Source organism: Musa acuminata, chromosome BXJ1-3 (genome assembly GCF_036884655.1).
Source record: "Musa acuminata AAA Group cultivar baxijiao chromosome BXJ1-3, Cavendish_Baxijiao_AAA, whole genome shotgun sequence".
NCBI classification, from domain to species: domain Eukaryota; kingdom Viridiplantae; phylum Streptophyta; class Magnoliopsida; order Zingiberales; family Musaceae; genus Musa; species Musa acuminata.
In genome coordinates, this window is record NC_088329.1 from 44823501 (window position 1) to 44848211 (window position 24711).

The 24711-nt window shown below is 45.6% G+C and overlaps 6 protein-coding genes across 8 annotated transcripts; 1 reads left to right on the top strand and 5 right to left on the bottom strand.

Annotated features, from left to right (window-relative positions):
- Window positions 1–2316: 2316 nt before the first annotated feature.
- LOC135634224 (UPF0496 protein 1-like) lies at window positions 2317–5209 on the bottom strand. Of its 2 annotated transcripts, XM_065144562.1 has the most exons (4): window positions 5040–5209; window positions 4835–4915; window positions 3455–4670; window positions 2317–2618 (listed from the first exon to the last, which is right to left on the bottom strand). In XM_065144562.1, exon 3 carries the CDS (start codon window positions 4663–4665, stop codon window positions 3475–3477), a length of 1191 nt encoding a protein of 396 aa, XP_065000634.1. In that variant the 5' UTR covers window positions 4666–4670; window positions 4835–4915; window positions 5040–5209; the 3' UTR covers window positions 2317–2618; window positions 3455–3474. The 2 variants fall into 2 exon arrangements, with proteins under 2 accessions (XP_065000634.1, XP_065000628.1); XM_065144556.1 differs by having other exon boundaries at window positions 4835–5209.
- Window positions 5210–7535: 2326 nt separating this feature from the next.
- LOC135634220 (long chain base biosynthesis protein 2d-like) lies at window positions 7536–10605 on the bottom strand. 2 transcript variants are annotated; one of them, XM_065144540.1, is made up of 12 exons: window positions 10265–10584; window positions 10127–10192; window positions 9429–9517; window positions 9208–9353; window positions 9015–9139; window positions 8831–8924; window positions 8598–8764; window positions 8367–8528; window positions 8171–8297; window positions 7936–8102; window positions 7739–7846; window positions 7536–7657 (listed from the first exon to the last, which is right to left on the bottom strand). In XM_065144540.1, exons 1-12 carry the CDS (start codon window positions 10460–10462, stop codon window positions 7580–7582), a joined length of 1527 nt encoding a protein of 508 aa, XP_065000612.1. In that variant the 5' UTR covers window positions 10463–10584; the 3' UTR covers window positions 7536–7579. The 2 variants fall into 2 exon arrangements, with proteins under 2 accessions (XP_065000612.1, XP_065000617.1); XM_065144545.1 differs by having other exon boundaries at window positions 10127–10605.
- A 2453-nt stretch (window positions 10606–13058) lies between these two features.
- Window positions 13059–14679, bottom strand: LOC135638240 (protein SOB FIVE-LIKE 5-like). Its single transcript, XM_065151275.1, has 3 exons — window positions 13963–14679; window positions 13838–13895; window positions 13059–13752 (listed from the first exon to the last, which is right to left on the bottom strand). Exons 1-3 carry the CDS (start codon window positions 14482–14484, stop codon window positions 13652–13654), a joined length of 681 nt encoding a protein of 226 aa, XP_065007347.1. The 5' UTR covers window positions 14485–14679; the 3' UTR covers window positions 13059–13651.
- Window positions 14680–16672: 1993 nt separating this feature from the next.
- Window positions 16673–18690, bottom strand: LOC135634234 (probable glycosyltransferase 7). The gene has a single exon (XM_065144571.1). It carries the CDS (start codon window positions 18159–18161, stop codon window positions 16806–16808), a length of 1356 nt encoding a protein of 451 aa, XP_065000643.1. The 5' UTR covers window positions 18162–18690; the 3' UTR covers window positions 16673–16805.
- A 578-nt stretch (window positions 18691–19268) lies between these two features.
- On the bottom strand, window positions 19269–20710 carry LOC135638245 (probable glycosyltransferase 7). Its single transcript, XM_065151283.1, has one exon. It carries the CDS (start codon window positions 20556–20558, stop codon window positions 19269–19271), a length of 1290 nt encoding a protein of 429 aa, XP_065007355.1. The 5' UTR covers window positions 20559–20710.
- A 2315-nt stretch (window positions 20711–23025) lies between these two features.
- On the top strand, window positions 23026–24179 carry LOC135634278 (cysteine-rich and transmembrane domain-containing protein WIH2-like). The gene is made up of 3 exons (XM_065144642.1): window positions 23026–23183; window positions 23306–23465; window positions 23887–24179. The coding sequence occupies exons 1-3, from the start codon at window positions 23132–23134 to the stop codon at window positions 23930–23932; spliced, it is 258 nt and encodes an 85-aa protein (XP_065000714.1). The 5' UTR covers window positions 23026–23131; the 3' UTR covers window positions 23933–24179.
- Window positions 24180–24711: the final 532 nt, after the last annotated feature.

Consider the following 24711-nt stretch of genomic DNA (forward strand, 5'->3'; position numbering starts at 1 on the left):
TCAAGAATTAATTGGCTACAGTGGCGGCTTCAACTGGGAAGCTATTCTGGTGCGGACGGGTTCGCACGTTGGAAGTAGACCTCTCCACCGCCACCGCCACCGCCAACTCCGTTGGCGCACACGGACAGGCCTGTGGTGGTGCCCACACGGCCGCAGCGAGTTCGCACGTGCCGCGGGACGCGTTTATCGCTCGGTCCCCTCTTTGAGGTTCTTTGATCCTCCCACCGTCGGAGGCCGACGTCCATTAAAAATGAGCTCCGCACGAATCTCAATGTGCCTTTCTCTTGGAATCCTCGGCCATGATCAAGATCCCACGGCTGAGATGCCACGACGGAGACCCATGGACAGAGGAACGAGGGAGCGGAGGGAGCGGTTCGCACGTGGGAGACCAACGCGGACGGAGGGCGACGTGACGAGGAGGAAGACTGCGTTCCCTCCTCCTCCATCGCACGTGAAAGGGCGGCGCGGTTGCTTCGGGTCCCACTGTGCGCGGTAGGAAGGAAGCGCGGGAAACCGATTGGGAGCGGGCGTAGGCACGTGGCGGGCGTGTCTTTTGACATACCCGCTTACTGAGTCCGACCCATTTCGGATTGATGATCGAAATCGATCCGATATATTTAAATAATATTTTAAATTGATAATCAAAATTAAATATATCAATAAATTAGATTCAAATAATATTTCAAATTAATAATTAAAATTAATTATATTAATAAATTAGATTGATGATCAAAATTGATTATATCAAAATTAAAACACCATCGAGAGATAATGATTTAATGTAACAATACATGACAAAAATCCTACGATCGCATTGAATTCAGATGCATCTCTACCACTAAGCTCAGCTGCTGCTCAGAGGGGATGAAACTGCAGGCAGCTGTTGCAGACAAGGAAATCATGTCAGATGCAACATTTGAAGTCAACATTTGAAGTCAAAATGTTGAGCTGCTGTCAACATTTGAAGTCAGATGCATCTCTACCACTATGCTCAGCTGCTGCTCAGAGGGGATGAAACTGCAGGCAGCTGTTGCAGACAAGGAAATCATGTCTGAAAAGAGAAAACAATGTATGAGATGAAGCTCACTGCTCAAAATGATCAAAGTGGCATCAATATCTTCACAATGCTGTTGTGACTAGGAATATTACAGATCTGAAATAGATCAGGAATGCTGGTCTCTACAAAGGAATATATACATACCTCAAGCATAAATGACAACATGGTAAAAGATACAAACACATTTAAGTGACTCATTAGAACATCAACTTCCAACACCTACACATTAGTCACAGGTGCAAAGAATGAACCAAGTGTGCCTTAGGAACCCAAAACCGAATCATGTAAAAAGTTTTGCTGCCCTCACTGCAGAGATTCCGGGAATCGGAACGGTGAAACCGGCTCAAGGACTTTATAGATCCTTTGTGGTGTGGCTTTTGTGATTGTGCCTCATTAAATGGTGAAACAAGTGCTTACAGCAGTAGTGTCGATAGATGAACTAAGGAATGCATGCTATGTGAATGTCTTGCGAATCAAAACAAGCATGCAGCAACAAGTTGTAGAAAATTAAGTCCTCCCAAGTCGACAATCTACAATGAATGCATATTCTTCACTAAGAATATATTATGTGTTTCTTACTAAATTCAACAAAGGGCTCATGCTTCAGATATAGTGCAAATAAAATAAAAGTCAACCCTCTTGATAGTACAGATATGCGAGAAAGACAGAGTACATACAGTTGACAAATAATATTACTCAATACTCGAAGCCAGACAGTTCAAGAGCTCATAATTGTTATTTACACAATTAGGTCATAAGAAAATATGAACCAGCGCAGGATCCTCCTATCAGTACAATAATTTTCTTTTTTCATTTAACAATCAATGAGAGGTTCTCAGAAGAAAGAAAAAAGAGATCAAATTAGGCCAATACTAAGATACTACCAATAACATGGTCTTTCGATGCTGGACCAGCTCCTTTAACTCAAACTTCTAAACCAAGTTTGAGACAATCATGCAAACATAAGTTCATGCAGAACACAGGAAAACCGACAGCCAAAAAGGACAAAAAGAGCATGTTTATACTTAACATGGCTCAACGATTTCACTCTCCTACTATTCAACAAATGGCAACTGCTGGCTCAACGATTTCACTCCAATCACAGTGATATGCATTGAATGCATGGCAAAACAAAAAATTCCTTGTTTCTTCTGTGTCTTATACTTTTTAGGTTTTGAGGACAGGTAAAGCAGGGTTTATATGAACTAGATATCATCTTTTGGTTTTAGCTGAATACTTCATTGTTAGTCATGATAAGATATTATGATAGCACAATGTTGTCATTGAATTAAAATTACATAACGATAACACCCAGGAAAAAAAGGCACGAGAACAGTACTATCCAAAACAAGACACCCAGATCAAAAACAATAAATAACACATCCTAGAACAAGTAACAGGGTTCCAGATCATCGAAGAGCAGTAATGCACACAATGCCTTGTGGTGTCAGGTCTCGGAGTTTCATGCTCCTGTGGTTTTTTCTTCTTCAAGGAGCCACAATATTGTTCCCACACATGGGGCGCGGGATGTTTCAACAGGATCATCAAGGCCAATCAGGCACTGCATGTTAAACAAAAGAAATGAGATCAAATTTACTACTTCTATGGAACAAGAAAGAATCTGATTTTATGTAACATTGGTCTGATGGAGCTTTTTTTTTTTCAGTGTCACAGAATAGCTGATTTTTTAAATTCATTTGTAGACGTACTCCATATGCAATTGAAGTGTTAAACTAAGGGTGGCAGCACTATGCCTTCCATCAAAAAGTGATTTTTGAAGTTGAAGGAATGGTGATCAATTCTGCGACAAACTGGCAGAGAAAAGCATTATGGCAAATGCAGGTTCATTTACTTTCTGAGAATAGGAAATTTTGAAATTCAAGTATTACTTTCCACAACTTGAACTGTAGTCAAAACAAATTAGCCAGGTAACTTCTGTACTTGCGATGTGATAGATTATGCATATGATCGATATTAAAAAATAAAATTAAAAAAATAGTAGAACAAATTCTGTTAGAAAAAAAAATTAAACAGCTAAACTATTATAAGTACGGACCGATCGGTCTGATAATAGCCATAAAAGTCAGTGAAGATGGATAAGCAATGCAGGAGTTGCAAAAGGATAGCCAATTCCAGAGTTCCCCAATGATGAAACTGCATAGGACAAGTTCATCCTCTCAGTATATGGTATCTCTCTGTACCTATTTGTTGAGAGACATCTTTGTATCCTTTCCATTGTTAACCAAACCTACTTATTTTTTCAATCAGGTCGAGAGCAGACAACATCCAGCAGGTAACAATCAATTACACAGAGTATGCAGGTTCTAAAATTTCTAATAATCAATCAAATTAATCAGCATATTAGTATAAAATATTCACATCAATGATCGGACGTACCATGCTGCGGCTGCATCTGCTCAATTTGGGTGCCTAATAATTTTCTGAAGCACAACTGTCCTTGCCCTTCTAATATCCCTGTTGCATCGATCCGCTTGCTCGTCCAAAGAGTCAACACTCTTCATGAACTCCTCCAACTTCTTCCTAATCTCTTCGATCCCAAATCTCACAGCATCCTCATCTCTGAGGGAAAAATCAGAAGCATCCAACAGTGAGTGGATCTGAATTTCCAACTTATCCACCAGAACCTGGATGATATCCAAGTCCTTCAACGTAAGGTTGGTTCCCACATGCATCGAATTGAGAATCCCCTTTTGCCTTTCCAGAGCATCCTGGTAGCCCTTCAGCAGGGAGTCGATCCATTTCCCTGCCGGGATAGGGATGGATGCTGCAGCGGCCAAAGCTGCTGCGACCGGCGGCGCAGCTACCACAGCAGCCACCACCGAGCAGATAATTACAGCTGTGAAAGCTGCCGCGAACATGATGCTCGATACCTTCCGCCAAGTTTTAAGGCGCTTGAGCTTCTTGTCAAGCTTCCCCTTTCTCAGTTGAAGCTTCTCCAACATCGACAGCTGCTGTCTGTAAACTGTTTGGAATAGCTGAAAGAATTCTTGGGTAAATGGATCGCCGGCCACCTTAAAATGCCTCAATTCGTCTAGAGTCCTTACGTACTTCTTTCTGCCATCGACATCGACTTCCTGTTCATCATCTGCAAAACGCTGGAGGGCAATGTGGATGATCAATTGGCTGTCGCGGGCTTTCTTGAGGCAGTTCTCGAGTGCGGTGCAGAAGTCGATGGTCTGCAGGCTGTTATCGAAGTAGTCCTCGACAAGTTCGAAGAGCTCGGGGTTCTTCCACACGTCCTTCTTGGAATCCAGTATGACCTTCACCACCTCCTGGTTCATCTCGAGGAGGCATCCGATGACCTCTCTGAGGGAGTCGAAGGAAAGGGCGTGGACCTCGACGCCGAGGGCGAGGGTGGAAATGGCGCGGCTCGTGCGCTGCTGCAGGGTGGCGTCGAATGTCTGGAGTTCCGGGTCGAGGCGGCACGCGGCCTCGTAGGAGCTCAGCTCGGCCGTGTACTGGATGCTGCCCGGGTCGACACCGGCGGCGGAAGTGGCGGCCGCAGGACCGGTTGCGTTGCCGACGGCGGCGTCTACGGCGAGTTCCGGTGGCGTGCCGCTGGACATCCTGCTAAAGCCGCAGCCCATGAAATCTGATAGCAAATCCAAAGCGAAAGGAGAGATTTTTATCGATCACTACAATGGAAAGATCAGAACTTTGGGCGGAAGCAAGGATGGATTCAGTAAAAGGAGAAGAAAAATACGGGCCACCTAAGGGATTAACAAGAAAAAGACGGAAACTCGGACAAAGACATACCTGAAAGGAACAGCAGGGAATTCTGAAACTTCAATTGCTTTTTATAGCACCACACAGAAAAAGAAGAAAGAGCCTTGCCAACTGCGATGGAGAAGAAAACAAGGTTGCGTTTCTTGCTATCAGAATACACCAAACTCGCTGTAGACAAAAAGCAAATAGAGAGCAATGGGGGTAAACAAAAGGGGAATTAGAAGGAATGCTTCACGCTCTGTAGTTCTTGGAGTTGGAAGCCATCTTCCTCACTCTCCGTAGAACGCGCTGCAGTCTCTAAAGCAGAAAAGAGAGAGAGAGAGAGAGAAAGAGGGGCTGATGGTGAAGAGTGGGAAAGAAATGTGAGGCAAGACAAGGCTTCGCTTTGCTTCGCACTGAGGGTTTGTTTCTTGTCTGGCGTCCATTACTGCTGTATGATGAAATGCCATTTGTAGCCTGGAAGAAGACTCCAAGAAACTGCAGTCTCTAATGGACTCATCATTTCAAAAACATCAGCAAATTTTAGAGGGTTTTGTTTTTTTTTCTTGAGGGATTTGTTCAGAGTTCATTTCTGCATTTTTATACTCTTTGCTATTTATTTATTTATTATAATAAAAAATTATTTGTTAATCAAAAGTTTGATATATTTTGATAATTAAAATTAAAAATATATATGATAAAAAATTAATAAATGAAGTGATGTCTCTCACCGACACGACGGAGATATATCGTTCGATTACTTACTCGATATATAAAAGAAATTATTGTATCGATATATATTATATTTTTTTAAAAAATTATGTTATTAAGATAATAAGAAACATCAGAATCAAATAATTTAATTGACAAGTCTACATGCTTTGTGACACTATCATCTTCTTATCAAATAAATGATAACAAAGTGAAAAGTGTATATAAAATTTGTGGATCAACATGAAAGACCCACAATTATTGACTTCATCAAGTGTGAAGCAACACTCCATAAAGATGGAATCTCTTTAAATCAAATTGGAAAGCAGCAATGGACCACAAAGGACTTGCTTGGATCCTTGAGGGTTTCAAGATCCAATAAAGAACAAAAAAATAAAGAAAAATAAATCCTCCATGAACTCTTATCTGATTGAATATTCGATATTATCCGATTGAATAGTTTCATGAACTCTTAATTATTATTTAAAAAAATAAATCGAAGTATTTCGGTATCAAATAGATGGATTAGTTTTTGTTTAACTTAGGAAAACTAATAATTTGTTCTCACATGATTACATTTTTTATTTTTCTAGGTTATTTTTAAAATTTTAAATTTATAATTAACTTTATTAGATTGGTTTAGAAATTCCAAATTGCAAGCCCAAGAATGCATCTTAATCACTAGGAAGCAATTTTGGAATTGAGATAAGTTGTTTGAATGAATTGGTGCTGAAGCCATCATACATACACAATCGAGATAAAAGCAAGCTTTAATCAATGTCATGTCTCATCAATACCAATTGGAGGAGAAACAGCAGGCTTTAGTATACACATCAGTATGTGGAAACAGTAAAACATGCACAAGAAAGTTTTGATAGCTGTTGGTGAACATGCGCGTCGTGGTCGAGAAGTCAACATGGTTTAGTCCATTAGTTGATGTCTGGAGTTGTCGACATTCGGGAGCGTGTCTCTCGATCGATCAGAGACAGTACTGAGGTCGGGCTGGATAAGAGGTCAAGGTGGTCACGTCTCCGACGCGGGATTGAGTTGGATTGAGAGTTGTCGCGTCCCTACATACAGACCCGGGTCGGGGGATTCCCGACTTGGGTCAAGTCGGTAGTTTGTCCCATGTTTTTCTCCTCATGGCCAGATGTTAGTCAAGGCTTTTATACTAGTGCCTGAGGGTCGATCGTACGCGGATTTGACGTGGCGACCGACCTCTCGAGTGGCGAGTTTGTACCTTCGTGCGGTCGTCGACCGGTATGCGTGGAACGACACCATGCAACATCGTCTCGAGCTTTCCGGAACGGGACTTCCCGAGAGGACGCCTCCCTGTACAGGCTTCGGCTCGATGCGAGAGGAAGGCGGCTCTTGTGCTAAATCTGTATGGGTGTATCCGACGTGGCACTTGGTCCATGTCCCGAGGGCCCATGTTTGTGCCGACGCTAGAGGTGAATCGTGACGTGGTCGAGATCCGAAATATGCCTTATCAATAGCCTATTGAAAGCTTTTTCTAATCATCTCCATTGAGTCATTGCCATGATAAGTAATAATTTTTACGTACGAAGGAAATCATAGTAATAGTAAAAGCTCCCAAGCAAGCGAGCCCTCTAAAACATTTCAACCACATCATCACAAGGTATCATATTTCTTGAATTAAAACCTTGAGGAAGCAATCAGACACCATCTCACCAACTTTCAGGACATTCTTGGATCCAAATCGAAGGTATGTAGTTCCAATCATATGAATCTCAAATCTCACAATGTGTGACAAGAAAGACTAGTGATTGGAAGTGAAGGAATGTTGAAATGGAGAAATCTTTTAGTGTTGTCTCAGCTATTTGCAGGTGAACTTTGGGGACATCACTGTATTCTCACAGCTCATCCCAACATTCTCACAGCTTCCCATTTGGTTTGTGCTTCAAGGAATCTGTAAGCTGATTCATTCACACAAATTGTACACTTAACATTGTAAAGAATTCTATAGAATCCAATTCAGTGAGGAACAGAATGCACTTCTGATGATGTATGAACATAAATCTTCTTCCTGCAAAATGGTACTGTCACCAAAAATGCAGGCTTTCCTCAGTCCATCTTCTTCGCCTTCTCTGGTTCTGCGGGGAGGCACTTCGCCCCCACCAGACCACCAACTTCGCTGATGACCTGAGTAATTCATTCTCAGAGGAATAATGTCGATGATGATGGTGATCTAAATAGCAATGATCGTAAGAATGAGACTCGAACCTTCAAGCCTTTGTTGAGGTCTTCCCTGGTGTGGGAAGCAGAGATGCAGATCCTTGCCCTGGCAAGGAGAACTGGCGTCGCCGGATACCCTACCGTCACCACCGCAACCTGCAAACAAGTCGATGAACTCACTGCAACGAGCATCGACATCTAAAACAAGAATCACAGCTTGCGGTTGCTGACCACCACCTACTCACATTCTGTCTCAAGCACGCTCGCGAGAAGGCGGGGAGCTTCGCCAGATTGTAGAGCATTATAGCCATCACCGGCGAGTCGTTGTCTCCGAGAACCACAAAGCCCATCTTCTTCAGCTCTGATCGGAAGTAGTTGCTGCCCTCCCGAATCTGCGCCAGCTTCTTGGCCCCTGGCGGTGATCAAGTCGTAGTTAGGCAGACGGCATTCTTGAGGAAGCCATGGAGAGTGCGGTCTCACCTCTGTTTGACCCATCTTCTCCGAGAACAACCTTGATCGCGGATATAACCTGTTGAACGGCGGCCGGTGACATGGAGGTCGCGTAGAGATGCGCCGGACAAGCGTGCTTCAGATATCGAATGATCTCCTGAGAAACGCATACGAGCTTAGCATCGATGGAAGCGCTCTATTCACTCGAGCTCATGAAGGAATCAACCTCTGATGCTGCAATGTAGCCTCCGCAGGATCCAAATGACTTGGTGAAAGTTCCCATCATGATGTCGATGTCAGCTGGATCCACCCCGAGCAGCTCACAAACACCTCTCCCGGACTTACCCACCGCACCGATGCTATGAGCTTCATCCAGATATATGTATGCCTGATCCAGAGAAAGGAGTATTGTCATCGTTCTCAGGATTCGAACCCTCGATGTTGATCGATGTCGAACCTTGTATTTCTTGCAGATGGCTACTATCTCAGGCAGCTTGCAGAACTCCCCTTCCATGCTATATATGCCCTCGACGATGACAAGTATCTTTCTCCATGGTCTGTGTGTGCCAGGTTGACGACCCTTGACGATCTGCTCCCGCAGCACCTCTTCCAAGTGCGAAGGGCCTGTCAACGCAGACAAGGTGAGGTGAGCAATTGAGCAGCATCTCATGCTCAAGGCGTCGGACGTACTGTTGTGGCGGAAAACATGCACCGTTGCGCCGGATGCGCGAGCGCCACTGACGATGGAGTTGTGATTGAATGAGTCGCTGATGATTAGCCCTCCCTGTTAAGGAACACGAGAAGAGAACGAACTCATATGATTCGCTGAATTCACCATCGTCAGGTACAATTGACGGTAGCAGAACTTGCAGACCTCTCCGACTAGAACTGGGATTATGGAGGAGTTGGTCACGTATCCCATGCCGAAGGTGATGGCCGCTGGCTTTCCGACGAATCGTGCTATCAACTCCTCGAGCTCGACATGCAACCTGGTGGTTCCTGATAGCCATGGCAAGCTTAGGGGATTCAACATCTGTTCTGTGACGAAGAAAGCAGAGGTTTCCTACCTGCATCAGCCCGAGCACTGCAAGCGGTAGGAGCGTATTTCTTGAGAGACTCGATCACGCGAGGCGTGCAGTACTCATCTCCGGCAGCAAAACCGAGGTAGTTGTATGATCCGAGGTTGAGGCATCTGGATGCGGTCGAAGACCGGCTGCATCGCGTGAGAGGAACAGAGTCAGAAACGTCTTCCACTGTCGAATCGGTGAGGGAATTACGTCGAACATACTGGAGGGTCTTGTTGTTGTCATTGGAATACCGCTCCACCACATCGATCCAGGCATCCGGTGCGCTCGCGATCGGTCGGGCAAAGCAGTCCTGCCATGCCCATCGTCAAACATACACGAATCACTTCTAGGGTTCTTCATGTTAGACACAGAGACAGTAGAAGAGAAAGACGATGCACGCATTATGTCCTTGACGGCCACCTAAACAGTACTTTATCCTGCACATAAATCGTATTGCCCTCTCTAAGTTTACGCATCCTTCCTACGCTGTTGTTTCACAAATCTTCCATTAAATCGAGGAAAAGGTGGCGATCAGAGATGGATATACTTCGAGAACTCGATCTCTCGGTGTTGAACGATCCGATCCAGCGGTGATCGGATCTTCTATCGAAATCTAAAAGGAATGAAGACAAACGAAGCCCTCTCTTCTCCTTTCTCCATTGCTGAGTGCAATGCTTAATCGCTGCAAGGTAAGAACGACTAACAACAACACTACTTTCTTCTTCCTCTGCTGCTGCTGCTGCCGCCGCTATCTTGACCGGGTCGTGAGGATTTAGATACGTATCGTTTGAGGGGACTCCGATCTTTTATGCAGAAGAGAACAAACACTCGTCGTACCAAGAAAATGACCAGCAAGGCAGGAACTTCCTGAACAGGAAAGAATCCGACAGGAAGAAGCTGAAATGGAAGCAGAGCAGACCTGGATGCGGTGATAGATTCGGCGGGTGTAGAAATCCTCAAATGGCGGGCATATCGGCGCGTAACCCTGTCGCCAGATGAAACCGGGATCCATTAGTCGTCGTACGGATGAAACGAGAGCATACAGGGAGGTAGATACCCTGAGGTCGTCGGACTTGGACCAGTCGAAGAGCTCGCGGAAGAGATCCCGGAGGAAGCCGAAGACGAAGAAGACGACGTAGCCGAGGAGCGTGGTGAGGGCGGTCAGGTACGTCAGCCTCACCATCCGCCGGACCTCTCCCGGCACCGCGATCGGCGGGATGGGGACCAGCGGCGGGATGGGGAGGAGCACCGTCATGGTTCGACCGGCGCCGGCCTCTGGTGGTGGAAACGGAGGAGTCTGTGGGGAGAGCGCGCGCCGGGTCGTGCCTTTAATGGCCGCTTCCTCATGGCAACGGCGGCTTAATGTGCGTCGTTGTTGTCTGGTTGGCGTTGAGAGGGCTGCACGCGTCACTGAATTGGAGAGAGGGACCAGCCGGTCTTTTGACCCTGTTCTCAATCTACTCCGAGGAGGCGCGGTTTACGTGCCTCCTCCTTCCCTCTTAATTAGCTTTGATGGTCACACCACTCTCTCGTACTTTGTCGCCGCTGCCGACTAATGAGCGACGTGAAACCAGCGGTGATGCTCGTCAATTACGTTGACTAGAGATGCATTGGAAACCAAGAAGTTACCATCATCTTCAATAAATGAGCAGTGGCTACTGAAACTGATACTCGAATCCCGGATGACAGTATTGCAGTCGGCGGCAGATTGAATTAAAGGGCCACAGAACCATCCTCGATCTACCGGCATTTGCAAGCCATTCAAAGACCCTCATGATAAGCATGACTTGTTCGATCCTTTACTTCAATGCTTCTGAAAAGGAGTGAGCTGCTTTGATCCTTTTTCCGGAGTGGGGATATCATTATCTTACCGCGATCTCAGCCGCCTGCAACTCTCTGACGAGCATTGAGGGGTGTTCGTGGAGGCAATTACCAGCTTCTTCTTCTTCTTGCGGGATACAATGAATTGTGGATCTGATCTGGTCTCAGCTTTTCCGGAAACGCTAGCTCTGGTGCCATGAACATTATAAGGCATGCAGCCATTGTTGCTGGCTGCAGGATCAGTACAGTACGAAGACATTAAGATGATGCCCATCGTAGGCGTCTTTACCAAACCAAAGCTGTAATGTTTCGCTGCCATGACTCGACTTGGGCTACCAATTTCTAGCCAACAACTACATGAATGTTTAGCCTCGCCATGTCCTCTCAGATTCCTCGATTACTTTCCTCCGATTGATAATGCAGAAGACTCGGTGGTGAGGACTTCACGACGATGTCGTCTTCTCCGTGAGTTTGAGATTGCTTATGTTTGCACTATACAAAGGGGCCTTGTGATGTTCTGATAGCTTCTTCTGCTCCATCTGCATTAAGGGTTATGTTTCAGGCAAGTATTGCTCCTTCAATGGTGTCAGAGTCCACACTCCTGGCAGAAGTGTCATCAATAAGCTGTGCCACTGCCACTGCAAATTGTGCAAATGGCTCTGAGGTTGAGCATCATGGAAATTTAATTGGATAGCTGAGGTCTGAGGGCTCTAATCAATGAGGAAGAACCTCATAAAAGATACCAGATATAGCACGGTTAGGGATTGCCACTTGGATCATTTTTCTACCTAAAATGCATTAATTCTTATATCACTGTCGCTATCACAAACTTAATTGATTTTACCTATATCGTATGATATCCTTATATGTCCGTTCGTAAAATGTCAGTCTCTTCATAATATCGTAAGATCCCGAAGAATTTGCTAGAAAGAAAAGATAGAACAGTAAAAACATTAAATCACATAAACAAATATTTTATTATAAATATAAAATATAAATATTTTAATTAACTTAAATATGCTATTCCAAAGGCTCATCCAATCATATATTTCTAAGAGGTTGAGATGATTAATATTTTTTGTCGCTCTTTGCTCAACACCTAAAATGATTGACTAGAGGTATTATTTTTAGATAATTTTAATTTTATATCATGATAATACATATATTATGTTTATAAAACTTAAACTATCTTAAAGTAGCACTTGTTATTGTGACAAGTAATGATCAGCAGCAACTACTTCAGGCAAATAATAGAAACACAATAAGATCAAGTCACAAACCTATGAGTTTACAGTTGATTTACCACACACTCCAAGGAAGAGCTATGGAAGATTATTGAGCTGCTCAGGTGCTATGCAGAAGGGTTGCAAGATGATAGAGATGAATGATGCAAGCCATTCAAACCACATGTTCCTTGAAGTGCATATTGAATGGGCAGGCATCAGAGCCTGTGCATGTCCAGAATTGCCATTTAAGGCTGATAAAGATGAGGATGAGGATAAAGATGAGGCCATGCTGCCTGCCTTAAAAGTCTGGCTTTGACTGCCAGGGTTCATGTCCTTGTGTTCTGCAGGCTCAGGTAAAGCCTCTCAAAAGCAGCTTCTCAGTAGAAGCTTGCTCGAGGAAGAAGACAGGTTGGTTAACATGGCTGCTGTGAAACCTGGGTGTTCGATTTCGGTTACCCTCTGTTTCTTCTTTCTCATGGAAGAAGGATGAGAACTTCGAGGTTTGCTTTTTGGCGTTTCGTCTGTGAATCTTCATCAAACATCTGATACAACTGGTGCGCATGAGGCCCGAGGGCTGTGTTCGAGACGAGTACAGCATCGTCGGAACGCGCATCTAGCTGCGTGCAGGTCATCTTCCTCCCTTTCCGTGCCCTCAGGTCGAACACACTCAGAGGACATGGCCGTACCTGTCGGGATCTCTCGTCCGAGACGATAGATTTCCTGAGAAGAAGGAACAGGAGAGATGCTTCTCTCTCTATAAAGCATGACACTATAAAGCATTTTGATCATACGGTAGCACGAAGGAGACATGACACTATAAAGCATGCAGCTTGGTGTTTGTTTACAGGAGAGCGACCTTGAGTCGCTCGCTGCCATGAATGGGGTGATGCAAGGCAAGCCGGTGGTGAGAGTGACCGTGCCTCCAGCTTCTCAGTGCAAGCGTCCTCCATTTCCTGTGGTGGTGATGCAAATGTTGGACCAGTCGGACAAGATGGTAACTGGGTAAGGGTCCTTGATCACGACATGGCGCGTCGAGTGAGCATTACACTTGGCTTGGAACTGAATCTATCGAGTGAGTTTTCATTATTGTGATCTCATGACGATCGACAGGCTGGTGATCGATGCGGATCCTCCTCCTCCTCCATGGGACCTCATCCATTTGAATGCATGTCCTTGTGAGAAGGTGGGAGATGAGGGTGGGAACAGAGAGTCTATGGTGGCTCTTTTTGTTACCTCCATTCATGACAAAAGAATGAAAAGAAGAAGAATGCTGAAGAGAACGTAATTATTTCTTCTCTTCTCTGCTCTGTTGCAGAGGTCGATCGCTTCCTTCCCACTGCATTGACTTGCCACAAGGAAAATAACAGAGGCGAGAGAGAGAGAGGTACAGTAGAAGATTAAAGTTGATCTCTTTTGAGAACTTCAAAGATCCATCCACATGTTTCTGCTTCAGATGAGTCGATCACCAAATCTTCTTCCCACCTACTTTTCTTGATATCTACTGACACCAAACGGACAAAAAGGAAGAATGAGTCGAGGAACAGAATCGCATCAAGGAATGTAGGTTATGGAGATCACTCAACTGGTCTCCGGAACAGAGGATTGAAGGTGGCCCATTTGCTTCTCCAGTTGGAGATTTCTCTGTTCGAGATCATACTTGTTAGTCAACGTAAGAGAAAAACCAGCGGAAGGAGAACCAGCAATGCACCTTAAAGCCACAAGAGAACTCCAAAATGGCTTCGTTGATGCTGAGCAGCGGATTGAAATCAGATGATGGAGAGTAAGGATCAGGAATATAGCATGCCTTGGAGAAGCTGAACAGAGGCGAACTGGCGGTGTCATCCAACAGAGAAGAACGTTGTCTCTGCTGCTCTGGTTCGACTCTCCTCTTCTTGGCACCGCCCGCGGCCAATCCAGCAGCTGGAGTCAAGGCAGAGCAGAGGCAGCCTCCGGCATGAAAGCAAGTGCTGGAGCGAAGATAGCCGCAGGAATGCTCGTCCTCCTCGGGAAAATGTGGAGACCCGGAGGACGCATCGGAGACCATGGACAGGTCCTCCTCCTCTTCCTCAAAGGAACCACCTTTGCCGCAGCCGAGAGGCTGAGGGCACTCACCGCAGGACTTGTCCAAGTAGTCGGTCCAACCAGATTGGCATCCACTGCAGCAATCATAGCTAACATCGTCCTCCTCTCTCTGCATCAGTGGATCGATATAGGAGAAGGCTCTTCTCATTCTCCTTTATGGCTATGAACTCGAGAGGCACAAAGAGATCAATCGACTTGGTTTAAAGAGAGAGAGATGAGGCGGGTCGCCTCCCTCGCACGCACCATCTCACACTCCGTCGGAGGAATGGAGCCAAAACGGGGTCACATGCAATACAGCGAGGCGAAGCGTACCACTCGACACCGGTTTCCATGATTTGCTACAACATCCCGTGAACAGGGGAAATCATGGGGAAGAGCATCATGTATAAATATATATATATAATTCATGGTTAATCCAGGGATAATTCAATGCCTAATTCCTTAGAATATACAAGTATCGCTCATCGAAAAGCTCGGCATAAAGAAGCATAAGACAGAGATGATCTTAGTTTATATTCCCACTTCATCAACATCAGCAATATATATACATATATATAGTGACTATTGCAAGAGATTGGGGACTGAAGGTTTTCCTCTGCAGAATCTTGCACGTAAAGCAATTATAAATGTAAATTATTGTTAGTCAACAGAGTGGCAGAGGAAGCTTTTGGGTCTTCCTGAGGTTCCAAAACAACAATGGCCTCTTCCTCTGGATCGGTACTGCAGGCGTGAGAGGAGATGAAGTGTCTGTTCTTGCTTGGTTTGTTCCCTCCGGGAAACAGGGGAAGCTAATAAGATGATGAGGAGAAGCTATGAACATCAACATCATGGGAGAGCTGCAGGCGTCAAGTCATTGTCCCAACCAAGAAAGAGAGAGAGAGAGAGAGAGAGACATACGTTTCGTCATGATCAAAGTGATGCACCGAAGGCCCATCATGAGACCACGAGAAAGAGGAGGAAGCCATTTGGCCTAAACAAAGACCGTCGACATTGTCATCACCGTCCTTTCGGATGCGCACTTGAATGATCAAAGCTAATGAAACCAATCCATCAACCACCAACGATCGAAACATGTCAATCGAGGGCTAAATACAGCAACCCAAGCTGAGGTTTCATCAACTCACGTACATCATTCCAATAACACAATAGTCTTACGTACCTTGACTATTTGCGAAGACCAACGACTCTTTCTGTCTTAATCCGTAATTATCATCGTAAAAGCATTAAGCATCTTCTCATCTATGGTAGCTTTGACATTTGATACTTGCTCGACAATACTCCAAGCTGTTACGATAATAGTTTTAGATTATTTGATTTATCGGTAGGGATTTGATCAAACAAAAATTACGATTAAGGTTAAATCAAAACTTAGTAGTAAGATGATTATCGTTTCGTAACCATCATGATATACTGTTATTATTATTAATCTTTAGTCAAATAATTGAGTATGTATATTGACATGGTGGGGGACTATAGTTAAATGAAGCTACAGAGAAGTAGTTGCGACTGTAGCATCGTCGTCAATGATGCCATTAGGGTTTGTCTCCCCCCTTGAGCTTGACAATTCAGAAGTGTTACACCTCTGGAAGAGGTGATGGGTGACCTAATCCAATTAATGCTCACCTTTAAATTGATCCTTGCATCTGTGTCCTGTTATTTATGGTTTGTTTATGATGTGTTAGGATAGAGAAATGGACATTTGAGGTGTCCATTTATGAGTATTCCATAAAGTGTACCCAACATACTTAAATTAGGTTGGAAGTATATTATTCGGATAAATTAGAAAGGAACATCGTGTTCTATAATTCTTGAAGGAACACCAAATAGATTTAGAAATTGGACTCATATATGTGTACATGATGAAATAATTTGGGCCATTGTGACATAAGATTTGATTCGATTCGACTTTTAATAAAAAGAATTATTGTAATAAAAGGATTTAAACTTATTTAAAATAATTATTATATCCAACCCAATTGATCGAATTCTATATCTCGTGTTGACCTAATTTCAACATTTCAATCAAAAGGTTCGACCCAAAATTCTGTGGATTAGAGTTTGGGCCTCCAACCCAATCGGATGCCGATACACGTCAGACTTTAAGATTCGATTCCGTCGATGAAGGTGCGTGATGGATTTTGCTCCGTCGGCATTGACGTAACCGTTTCCGTAACCGTCGCCTCGCGTTTCGCTCGTCAAGGAGATCCGACCGGTAACCCGCCGCGTTTCTCGTGATGGCTCGCCATCGGAAACCGTTTCCCTCCCAACGAGGAAAAGAAGGAACATATTCGAATTTATTCGTTCCTAAAGAGAAAAAGAAAAAGAAAAAGAAAGCGGAAAGAAAAGCACTTTTTACTCTAAAATATCTGTTTATTTATATTTATATTTCTACTATTCTTCTTTTTCTGAAAATAATATATTTGTTGTACTGTGGAAACGTTCGCCAGACATCACCGTCGCGACGAACCTTCACGCCGCGGACGGGTAATCGAAAGGCAGCGGCTCGACGTCGCCGCTGAGGGGATCGGCGTGGCGGAATCCGTAGTCGCGCAGCACCTGGTCGTCGGCGAAGTGCAGCGCCCGCTGCATCCCCTCCCAGCAGCTCTCCCCGCTGTACATCTTGTTGTGGTCGCCGCTGCAGGGCTGACACCCCGTGAAGTGCGTCATGAAGGGCCGGCGCCAGCCGTTGGGCCCGCTCACCGCCCCATCCTCCCCTGACAGGTGCCGGTCCCGCAGCCTGCCGTACGCCCCGTTCGCCACCTCCGCGTGCCGCCGGCGCAGCCCCTGCACCTGCCGCTCCACCGCCGCGTACTTGGCCGTCATGTTCTCCAGCCGCCCCACGATCTCCACCCAGTAGCCCTCGAAGTAGTAGTCGCTCTCCAGGAAGATCTTGTCGCCCCACCGGTCCTTGTGCTTGAGGAGGAGGTAGACGAGCGCGGACTGGTCGTCCGACTCGTTGAACAGCTTGTCCTTGAACTCCGCCTTCTGGAGTTGGCCCCACCGGTCGTAGTCCGGGGACATGGGGCCCGTAGCCGCCCACACCGCCATGAAGTCGAGCGACCACTGGCAGTTGCGGATGAGGAAGACGCCGGCGTTGAGGCTGACCCAGCTGCGGGCTTCGTACACCAGGCGGGGCCAACCGTGAACCACCAGGTTGTGATCCCGGTAGCGATCCAGGGGAAGCTCGAAGTCCATGTCGGTGAAGGCGGCGTCGGAGTCTACCCACCACACCCAGTCCGCCTCCGGGTGGGCGAGCATGGCGGCGCGGACCATGGGGAGCTTCGCCCAGAACGTGTTCATGGCCGGGTGGAGGAGGGCGGTGTTGTAGAAAAGTTCCATGCCGTGGCGGCGGCAGTAATCGACCTTGTTCTTAAAAAAGCGCAGGAGGAGGTGGTCGCCCACCGGGTTGCGGCAGGGGCCCGGCTGGGACCCGGTCACCATGAGCACCCGCTCGCGACCGTACCCGCCAAAGGCCGGGTGCAGGCGGAGCCAGTCTCGGCGCTTCGCGTCCCAGCCGGTGAGCGGGCGGTCGATGGTGTACGAGACGGAAGGGTCGTCGTAGAAGGTGGCGCCGGGAGGGTCGCGATCGTGGAGGTCAGGGAAGGCCGCAGAAGAGGAGACGGAGAAGGGGAAAGCGGAAGGGTCTACAACGGTGACAGCGGAGAAGAAGGTCGAGACGACCCAGAAGACGAGGAGGGCGACGCCGGCTCCACCCGCGAAGACGAGGCCGTCGGAGAAGAGCGAGGGCTTGGAGGAGCGGCGAGTCATAAGGCCCTTGGAAGTCCTAGCAGAAGAGGGAGAGGAAGGCTCCGTACCGCTCATCATCACCACCACCACCGCCAACACCACCTCACAGAAAGGCGAGAGAGAGCGAGAGAGAGAGCGGGAAGGGGGGAGGAAAAGTAAGGGAGGAGGAGTTTTGGATGCTATCGAAGGGATTATGCCACCTGGTGCTGCTTTCGTTGCCAGTTTTGGACTTTAGCGAGGAAGACGAGGAACAGAGGCGTGGTTGCTGACGGAGGAGACTTGAGCTTTTCGACAAGTACTCCTTAAACAGCGGACTCTGCATCGTCGGTGCAGTGCGAGAGACATCCGAACAAGCATTGGATTTGCTCAGGAACGAACACAGACGGTCTTTATGAATCTTTTAGCTGTTCATGGCTTTGCTTTCCAAGCTAAAGAGGAAGGGTTGCGTTGGTGGCTTCACTGCGCCGGCCGCACATTTCAGGGGGACGGTGGCGTTCGCGTGATTACATGCGCAAATTGCGATGGATCGAGGTCGTGATCGGCGGCTGTGATCCTGCCACGTTGGACGGTCGGTCTCAATTAACCCCGTCGTAACGGGACCAGGGTGGCGGGGATCGGCGGAGCCCGCTCATCGAGGCCGCGTCTTTTCGGGGCACGGTTTTTGAAGCGCATCGCGTCGAGGTCAGACCGACACGTGGCGATCGATGAGTTGCCCTCATGCATGTTTCCGTGTCTCGCAGGACGTAGCGATGTCGTCCGAGGACAAGTTTTCCACGTCACAGAAGTCCACATGTCACAACAGAATTCGGCATGACATGCTTCGATTAGTGTAAAAGGTTTGCTGTGCATGCATGACGCCTGTTATCATGTGATCTGATTCAACGGCATGCCATTTGCATGTCTTAGAAACAGTGAAGTCTTATCAGCTCTGTGTTCGAATCTCGGGTGGGGCATATGATCCATTTATCTCCATTTCTTTGGTTGGTGTATATAAGAATGACATATATGATACCAACAGGACATTATATTGTATCGTTATAAGTCAATTCATCTAAGATAGTATTATAACATCGATTAATTTTTTTTATTGAACAATAACAATAATGTTTAATGACTAATAATGAAAATGAGTTATATTTATTGTGCTGCGACAACGTCGCCGGCTATCACCCTCACGACGAACCATCAGGCCGTGGACGGTCGTGCGAACGGCAGCGGGTGGACGTCGCCGCTGAGGAGATCGGCATGGCGGAAGCCGTAGTCGCGGAGCACCTGGTCATCGGCGAAGTGCAGCGCACGCTGCATCCCCTCCCAACAGCTCTTCCAGGTGTACATCTTGTTGTGGGCGCCGTTGCAGGGCTGGCACCCGGTGAAGTGAGTCATGAAGGGACGGTGCCACCCGTTGGGCCCGCTCACCGCTCCCTCCTCAGTCGCCAGCTGCTCCTCCCTCAGCCGCCCGTACCCCCCGCTCACCACCTCAGCGTGGCGCCGGCGCAGCCCGTCAACGCGCCGCTCCACCTCCGCGTATTTCGCCGTCATGTTCTCCAGCCGGTCCACGATCGCCACCCAGTAGGCCTCGAGATCGTAGTCGCTCTCCAGGAAGACCTTGTCGCCCCACTGGTCCCTGTGCTTGACGAGGAGGTAGACGAGCGCCGACTGGTCGTCCGACACATTGAACAGCTTGTCCTTCAACTCCGCCGCCAGGACCTGGCCCCACCGGTCGTAGTCCGGTGATAAAGGGCTCATGACGGCCCACACCTTCATGAAGTCGAGCGACCACTGGCAGTTGCGGATGAGGAAGACGCCGGAGTTGAGGCTGACCCAGCTGCGGGCGTCGTACACCAGGTGGGGCCAGCCGTGGACCACCAGGTTGTGGTCCCGGTAGCGATGCAGGGGGAGCTCGAAGTCCATGTCCGTGAAGACAGCGTCAGAGTCGACCCACCACACCCACTCGGCTTCCGGGTGGGCGAGCATGGCGGCACGGATCGCGGGGAGCTTCGCCCACTGCGAGCGCATGGCCGGGTGGAGGAGGGCGGTGTTGTAGAAGAGGTCGATGCCGTGGCGGCGGCAGTAGTCGACCTTGTTCTTGAAGAAGCGGAGGAGGAGGTGGTCGCCCTCCCGGTTGCGGCAGGGGCCGGGCTGGGACCCGGTTACCATGACCACCCTCTCGCGGCCATTCCCGTCGAAGTTGGGGTGCAGGCGGAGCCACTCCCGACGCTTGGCGTCCCAGTCGGTGAGCGGGCGGTCGAAGGCGTAGGAGACGGAAGCGTCATCGTAGAAGGTGGCGTCGGGAGCGTCGCGATCGTCGTGGTCATGGAAGGGCGAAGAGGAGGAGATAAAGACGGGGTGAGAAGATGGGACGTCGAGGACGGGGGGTGGGGAGAATATGGTGGAGACGGTACAATAGAGGACGACGGAGGTTGTGGCGAAGCCCGCAAAGGAGAGGAGGCAGGGGTTGGTGGAGCGGCGAGGCATGAGTACCGAGTGCAAGCAGAAGAGGGAGAGGAAGGCTCTGAACCGATCGCTACTATCACCATGACCACCATCACCTCCTCACACTTTAATCTAATGCAAGACCGACCGGAGAATGTGAATGGAAGGAGAGAGAGGGGGAGGAGAGGGAAGGAACCGAGACGTGGTCGATGAGGGAGGCCCCAATTCATTTTGAGGAAGAAGACCCAACTCCATGCCATTTTCTGCTCCGGCAACTTTGGAATAATTTTATTGACGACGGCCCTTCTATTCAGAACTCAGAGAGAGAGAGAGAGAGAGAGAGTCTAAGGAGGAGGAAGAGGCGGGAGGGTGACATGAATCAGTTCATTTATTTGAACGGGTTTAGAAAATTTAGAGTATATTGATTAGAATAGAAGGATAAAATTATAATTTTTTGAAAAAAATAAGGGTTATGGGTAAATTCTCAATAGAGGACATTTTTTAGAATATTAACATAAATTAAATTATTTTTATGAAAATTTATTTATAGGATAAATTTTAATTATGGAAAGAATTATCTCAAAATTAGGATGATATTTTTTAATTCCATATTATCATCAAGCTTATGGATAAGACATGGTGAGTTAATTTAAATGAAATAATAGTTTATTTGATAATAGAGAGATAACAACACACATAGGGCTATTGATACCTTATCAAATATGATAGACCTCTAATCAACTCTAAATCGATATATTGAGGTCACTTTAACACACAGATCTCACTTAACTCGAATAAAGGGTTTTTATCTATCCGACAATCAATAAATATGTATCCAGTATATCATAGTGTCGATCGAGACTAACTTTAGAAAATTATTATTCTGTGACCTTCATATTTGGTGCACAATCCCATCTATGACCAGATGAAAGTGAATAATTATTTACAATAATTAAACATAACCCTAAACCCATTTACGGCACTAAAAAAGCTCACAAGTTCATTGAACTCATTTATTTTGAATTTATGATAATTTAGATGAATTTTATAGTGAATTGAATACTTCGATTACTTTACCGACTCAAGTATCGAAAATATATTATTATATATATTCTTATCATAGTTTTTGTAAGGTCTTAGTATGAAATTTGAAATCGAATCCCTCCGAACGAACCATAGTTATATCATAATTCTGCCTATTTGCCTATTTAGAGTAGACAATACCTTTCGAACCCTCGTTATGCCATCATGTCACTAGTTATGCCAATGGGTCAATTAACAAAAAAAAAAAAAAATAATTTTAAGTGCTGTGTAGTATAATAAAGTTCTAAACATATTGTATTACATGATAATATCAAAAAATATAATTATATTAATATGATTCAAAATAAATTATTTAGTGACATAAAATAAATGATTTTATCTAGGTAAAAAGAAAACAATAGTGAGAGAAAGATGATGAAAAGGAGAGAGAGGTGGTTAAAAAGGAAGAGAATATGATCAAACGAAAGAAACGATTGCACGAGAAACAAAAATTTTCTTTTTCAAGTGAAACATAATTTCAAAAAAACAAAAAAAATGCATTAAATATTTTCGGCTATAGCTATAAATCAGGACAGTTTGATTTAACGTGATATATTTGTGGGGGTTATCTAAAAATCAATCAGACCTATCGATTCATTCCCTTTTTTAATATATTTGATTGAATAAATAGAATGATTTGATATTTTTAATTCAATCAAATATATTAATATATTTGTGGGGGTTATCTAAAAATCAATCAGACCGATCGATTCATTCCCTTTTTTAATATATTTGATTCATTCCCTTTTTTAATATTTTTAATTTTTAAAAAACCTAAATTATCTCTAAAAAAATTTCTTATTTGTTAAAATGTTTTTGATATATTATAATGTCTATTTTTTAATATATAACAGTGTTTTAGTTTATTATGGTATTTTTAATCTATTATAGTATTATCATTATCAGAATAAAGTAAAACATATTTGAAAACACTATAAACGATCTAATAATATGGTATTATAATGGTCAACGAGCAATAATAACTAAAGAGACACGATATGATATCACTTAAATTATTTTTCAATAATATTGATAACATTTTTAGTTAAAAATACTGTAAATTTTATTATAAAAATTTAAGAGATATTTTATTTTTTTTTAAATTTTAAAAAAATTATTTAAAAAAATAAAAAAGAGGGATACTGTTAGGAAATATTCAACATATAGAAATCTCCCAAAACAATTTTGTTCTTGGATTTAAAAAGTGATTCCTCATTTTTTGTCAGTACGATCAATTGGTTCGGTAAAACGTAGAAAGGTACGCAACCAATCGGCCAGATTACTGTTTTCAACTGCGTCGAGATTGGTAAACGTTCCGATCAAGCGGCAGGGAAGCTTCCACGAAGGTCACGCTGCTACATTATTGTTATATCTGACAACGCGGACGCGACGCGTTTATCCGATTGGTTTGGTTTCGTGTCGAAGCAATCGTCCCCTTTCCTGAACTATAAATTCCCACCCACTCTCCCCCCACTTCCATTTCTTGTCCCGCACCCGCTCGCCTCGCCGCGTTAGATCGAAGACTCGACAAGATGAGCTACTACAACCAGCAGCAGCCTCCCGTCGGAGTTCCACCTCCCCAAGGTACCCGTTCATCCATCCATGGATTTCTTGCTAGGGTTTGGGTTTCCAACATGGCTGTGTTTCTTTTAGCGTTGGGGTTTCAGATCTCTGATCTTTGTACTCGATTTCGTTGTTATGGTTAGGTTATCCGCCGGAGGGGTACCCCAAGGACGCCTACCCACCGCCGGGGTATCCGGCGCAAGGATACCCACCTGCTGGCTACCCCCAGCAGGGGTATCCGCCGCCGTACGCTCAGCCGCCACCCCAGAAGCAGAGCAGCGGGCCTTCCTTCATGGAGGGATGGTAATGGATCCATTTATTTTGCCGCTTTTTCCCTTCTCTTCTCTTCTCTGGAGCCGTCGCTGAAGGATCGAACAAGCTTTGATCTACGACCGCGCAGCCTTCTGACCGGCGCAAGACTAGCAGATCTGAGCTAGATGCCGGCAAAGGCAGCAGCCGGCGCCAGATAGCTATCGTGCGCTGAGGTCGAGGCGGTTGTGTGCGTCTCCCTTTACTGACGTGTCGATCACTTTCTTCCGTTCGTTTTCTTTAACGCTTTCTTGTTCTTTAAACGGATTGTTTATTCCTCGTCCCGTTTCCCGAATTATTCGGCTCCTGTCCGGCACAACCGCATCCCGTTTCCTTTCACATCTTTCTTCTCTCTTCTCTCCGGATAATTTCTCCTTACACTGAAACGATTTCTAATTTATATTGGTTGGTGCAGCTTGGCCGCTCTTTGCTGTTGTTGTCTCTTGGATGCTTGCTTCTGAGTTCGAGTTGGGATCGATCGGGAGTGGCCTCGTGCGTCCTGCTTGAAAGATTGAGTTTGCCGGATTCGACTTTAATCCCCTTCTTTCTGGTTCTTTCTAGTGGTCAGATCGATGAAACTGGAAATGAATGTGGGGTTTTAGAATATTTCTTCTCTTAGTTGATGTGTTGTTTCTATCAGTATATTGTACATTGTCGCAAAAAAGGAAAATAAAGAACAATCCCAGTGCCGTGATTTAGAATTCTAAACTCGTTGGTTGCTTGCATCAATGAAACGAACTACTTTATCAGACTCACGAATACTATGTTCATCACCACATGTTTGTCGGTTAGAGCAAACTGAGATAATGTTATATATCATCCGCAGGGAATATCTTTGGTCCTTTACAGGTGTGATCGATCAGATAAGAAATAAAAAATATCAGCATATGTCAGCCGTGGGAAATATTTTTAGTGGAAGTATTTAAAAATTTATAAATAAAATAATAAAAGAAATAAAACATTTCATTAAAAATATAAAATTTATATTTGGATATGTTGATTAACGGATGTGCTGTAGCTAAGGAGTTAGGGTCCACGAGTCGATGTCGGGAGTCCTCGGTCGGCTAAGTTGGTTAGTGGCTCTCCGTCGGAATGCTGGTCGACGGCTCTCGATTGGGATGTTGGTTGATGACTCTCCGTCGGGATGCTGTTGGCGGCTCTCGGTTGGGATGCTGGTTGGCAACTCTCTTTCGGGATGCTAGTTGACGATTCTCCATCGGGATGGTCATGGCTCGCGGGG

What these genes read in the sequence shown, in the direction of transcription:
- LOC135634234 (XM_065144571.1), bottom strand. Translation starts at nt 18,161, where the DNA reads ATGATGAGCGGTACGGAGCCTTCCTCTCCCTCTTCTGCTAGGACTTCC.
- LOC135634278 (XM_065144642.1), top strand. Translation starts at nt 23,132, where the DNA reads ATGAGCTACTACAACCAGCAGCAGCCTCCCGTCGGAGTTCCACCTCCC. An exon ending in CGGAGTTCCACCTCCCCAAG is followed by an intron (nt 23,184 to 23,305) that starts GTACCCGTTCAT and finishes TGTTATGGTTAG; the next exon opens with GTTATCCGCCGGAGGGGTAC. An exon ending in CCTTCCTTCATGGAGGGATG is followed by an intron (nt 23,466 to 23,886) that starts GTAATGGATCCA and finishes TGGTTGGTGCAG; the next exon opens with CTTGGCCGCTCTTTGCTGTT.
- LOC135634224 (XM_065144562.1), bottom strand. Translation starts at nt 4,665, where the DNA reads ATGGGCTGCGGCTTTAGCAGGATGTCCAGCGGCACGCCACCGGAACTC.
- LOC135638240 (XM_065151275.1), bottom strand. Translation starts at nt 14,484, where the DNA reads ATGAGAAGAGCCTTCTCCTATATCGATCCACTGATGCAGAGAGAGGAG. An exon ending in AGTTCTCTTGTGGCTTTAAG is followed by an intron (nt 13,896 to 13,962) that starts GTGCATTGCTGG and finishes GATCTCGAACAG; the next exon opens with AGAAATCTCCAACTGGAGAA. An exon ending in ATCCTCTGTTCCGGAGACCA is followed by an intron (nt 13,753 to 13,837) that starts GTTGAGTGATCT and finishes TGGTGTCAGTAG; the next exon opens with ATATCAAGAAAAGTAGGTGG.
- LOC135638245 (XM_065151283.1), bottom strand. Translation starts at nt 20,558, where the DNA reads ATGCCTCGCCGCTCCACCAACCCCTGCCTCCTCTCCTTTGCGGGCTTC.
- LOC135634220 (XM_065144545.1), bottom strand. Translation starts at nt 10,462, where the DNA reads ATGACGGTGCTCCTCCCCATCCCGCCGCTGGTCCCCATCCCGCCGATC. An exon ending in CAGTGCTCGGGCTGATGCAG is followed by an intron (nt 9,140 to 9,207) that starts GTAGGAAACCTC and finishes CATGGCTATCAG; the next exon opens with GAACCACCAGGTTGCATGTC. An exon ending in GCTACATTGCAGCATCAGAG is followed by an intron (nt 8,298 to 8,366) that starts GTTGATTCCTTC and finishes TGCGTTTCTCAG; the next exon opens with GAGATCATTCGATATCTGAA.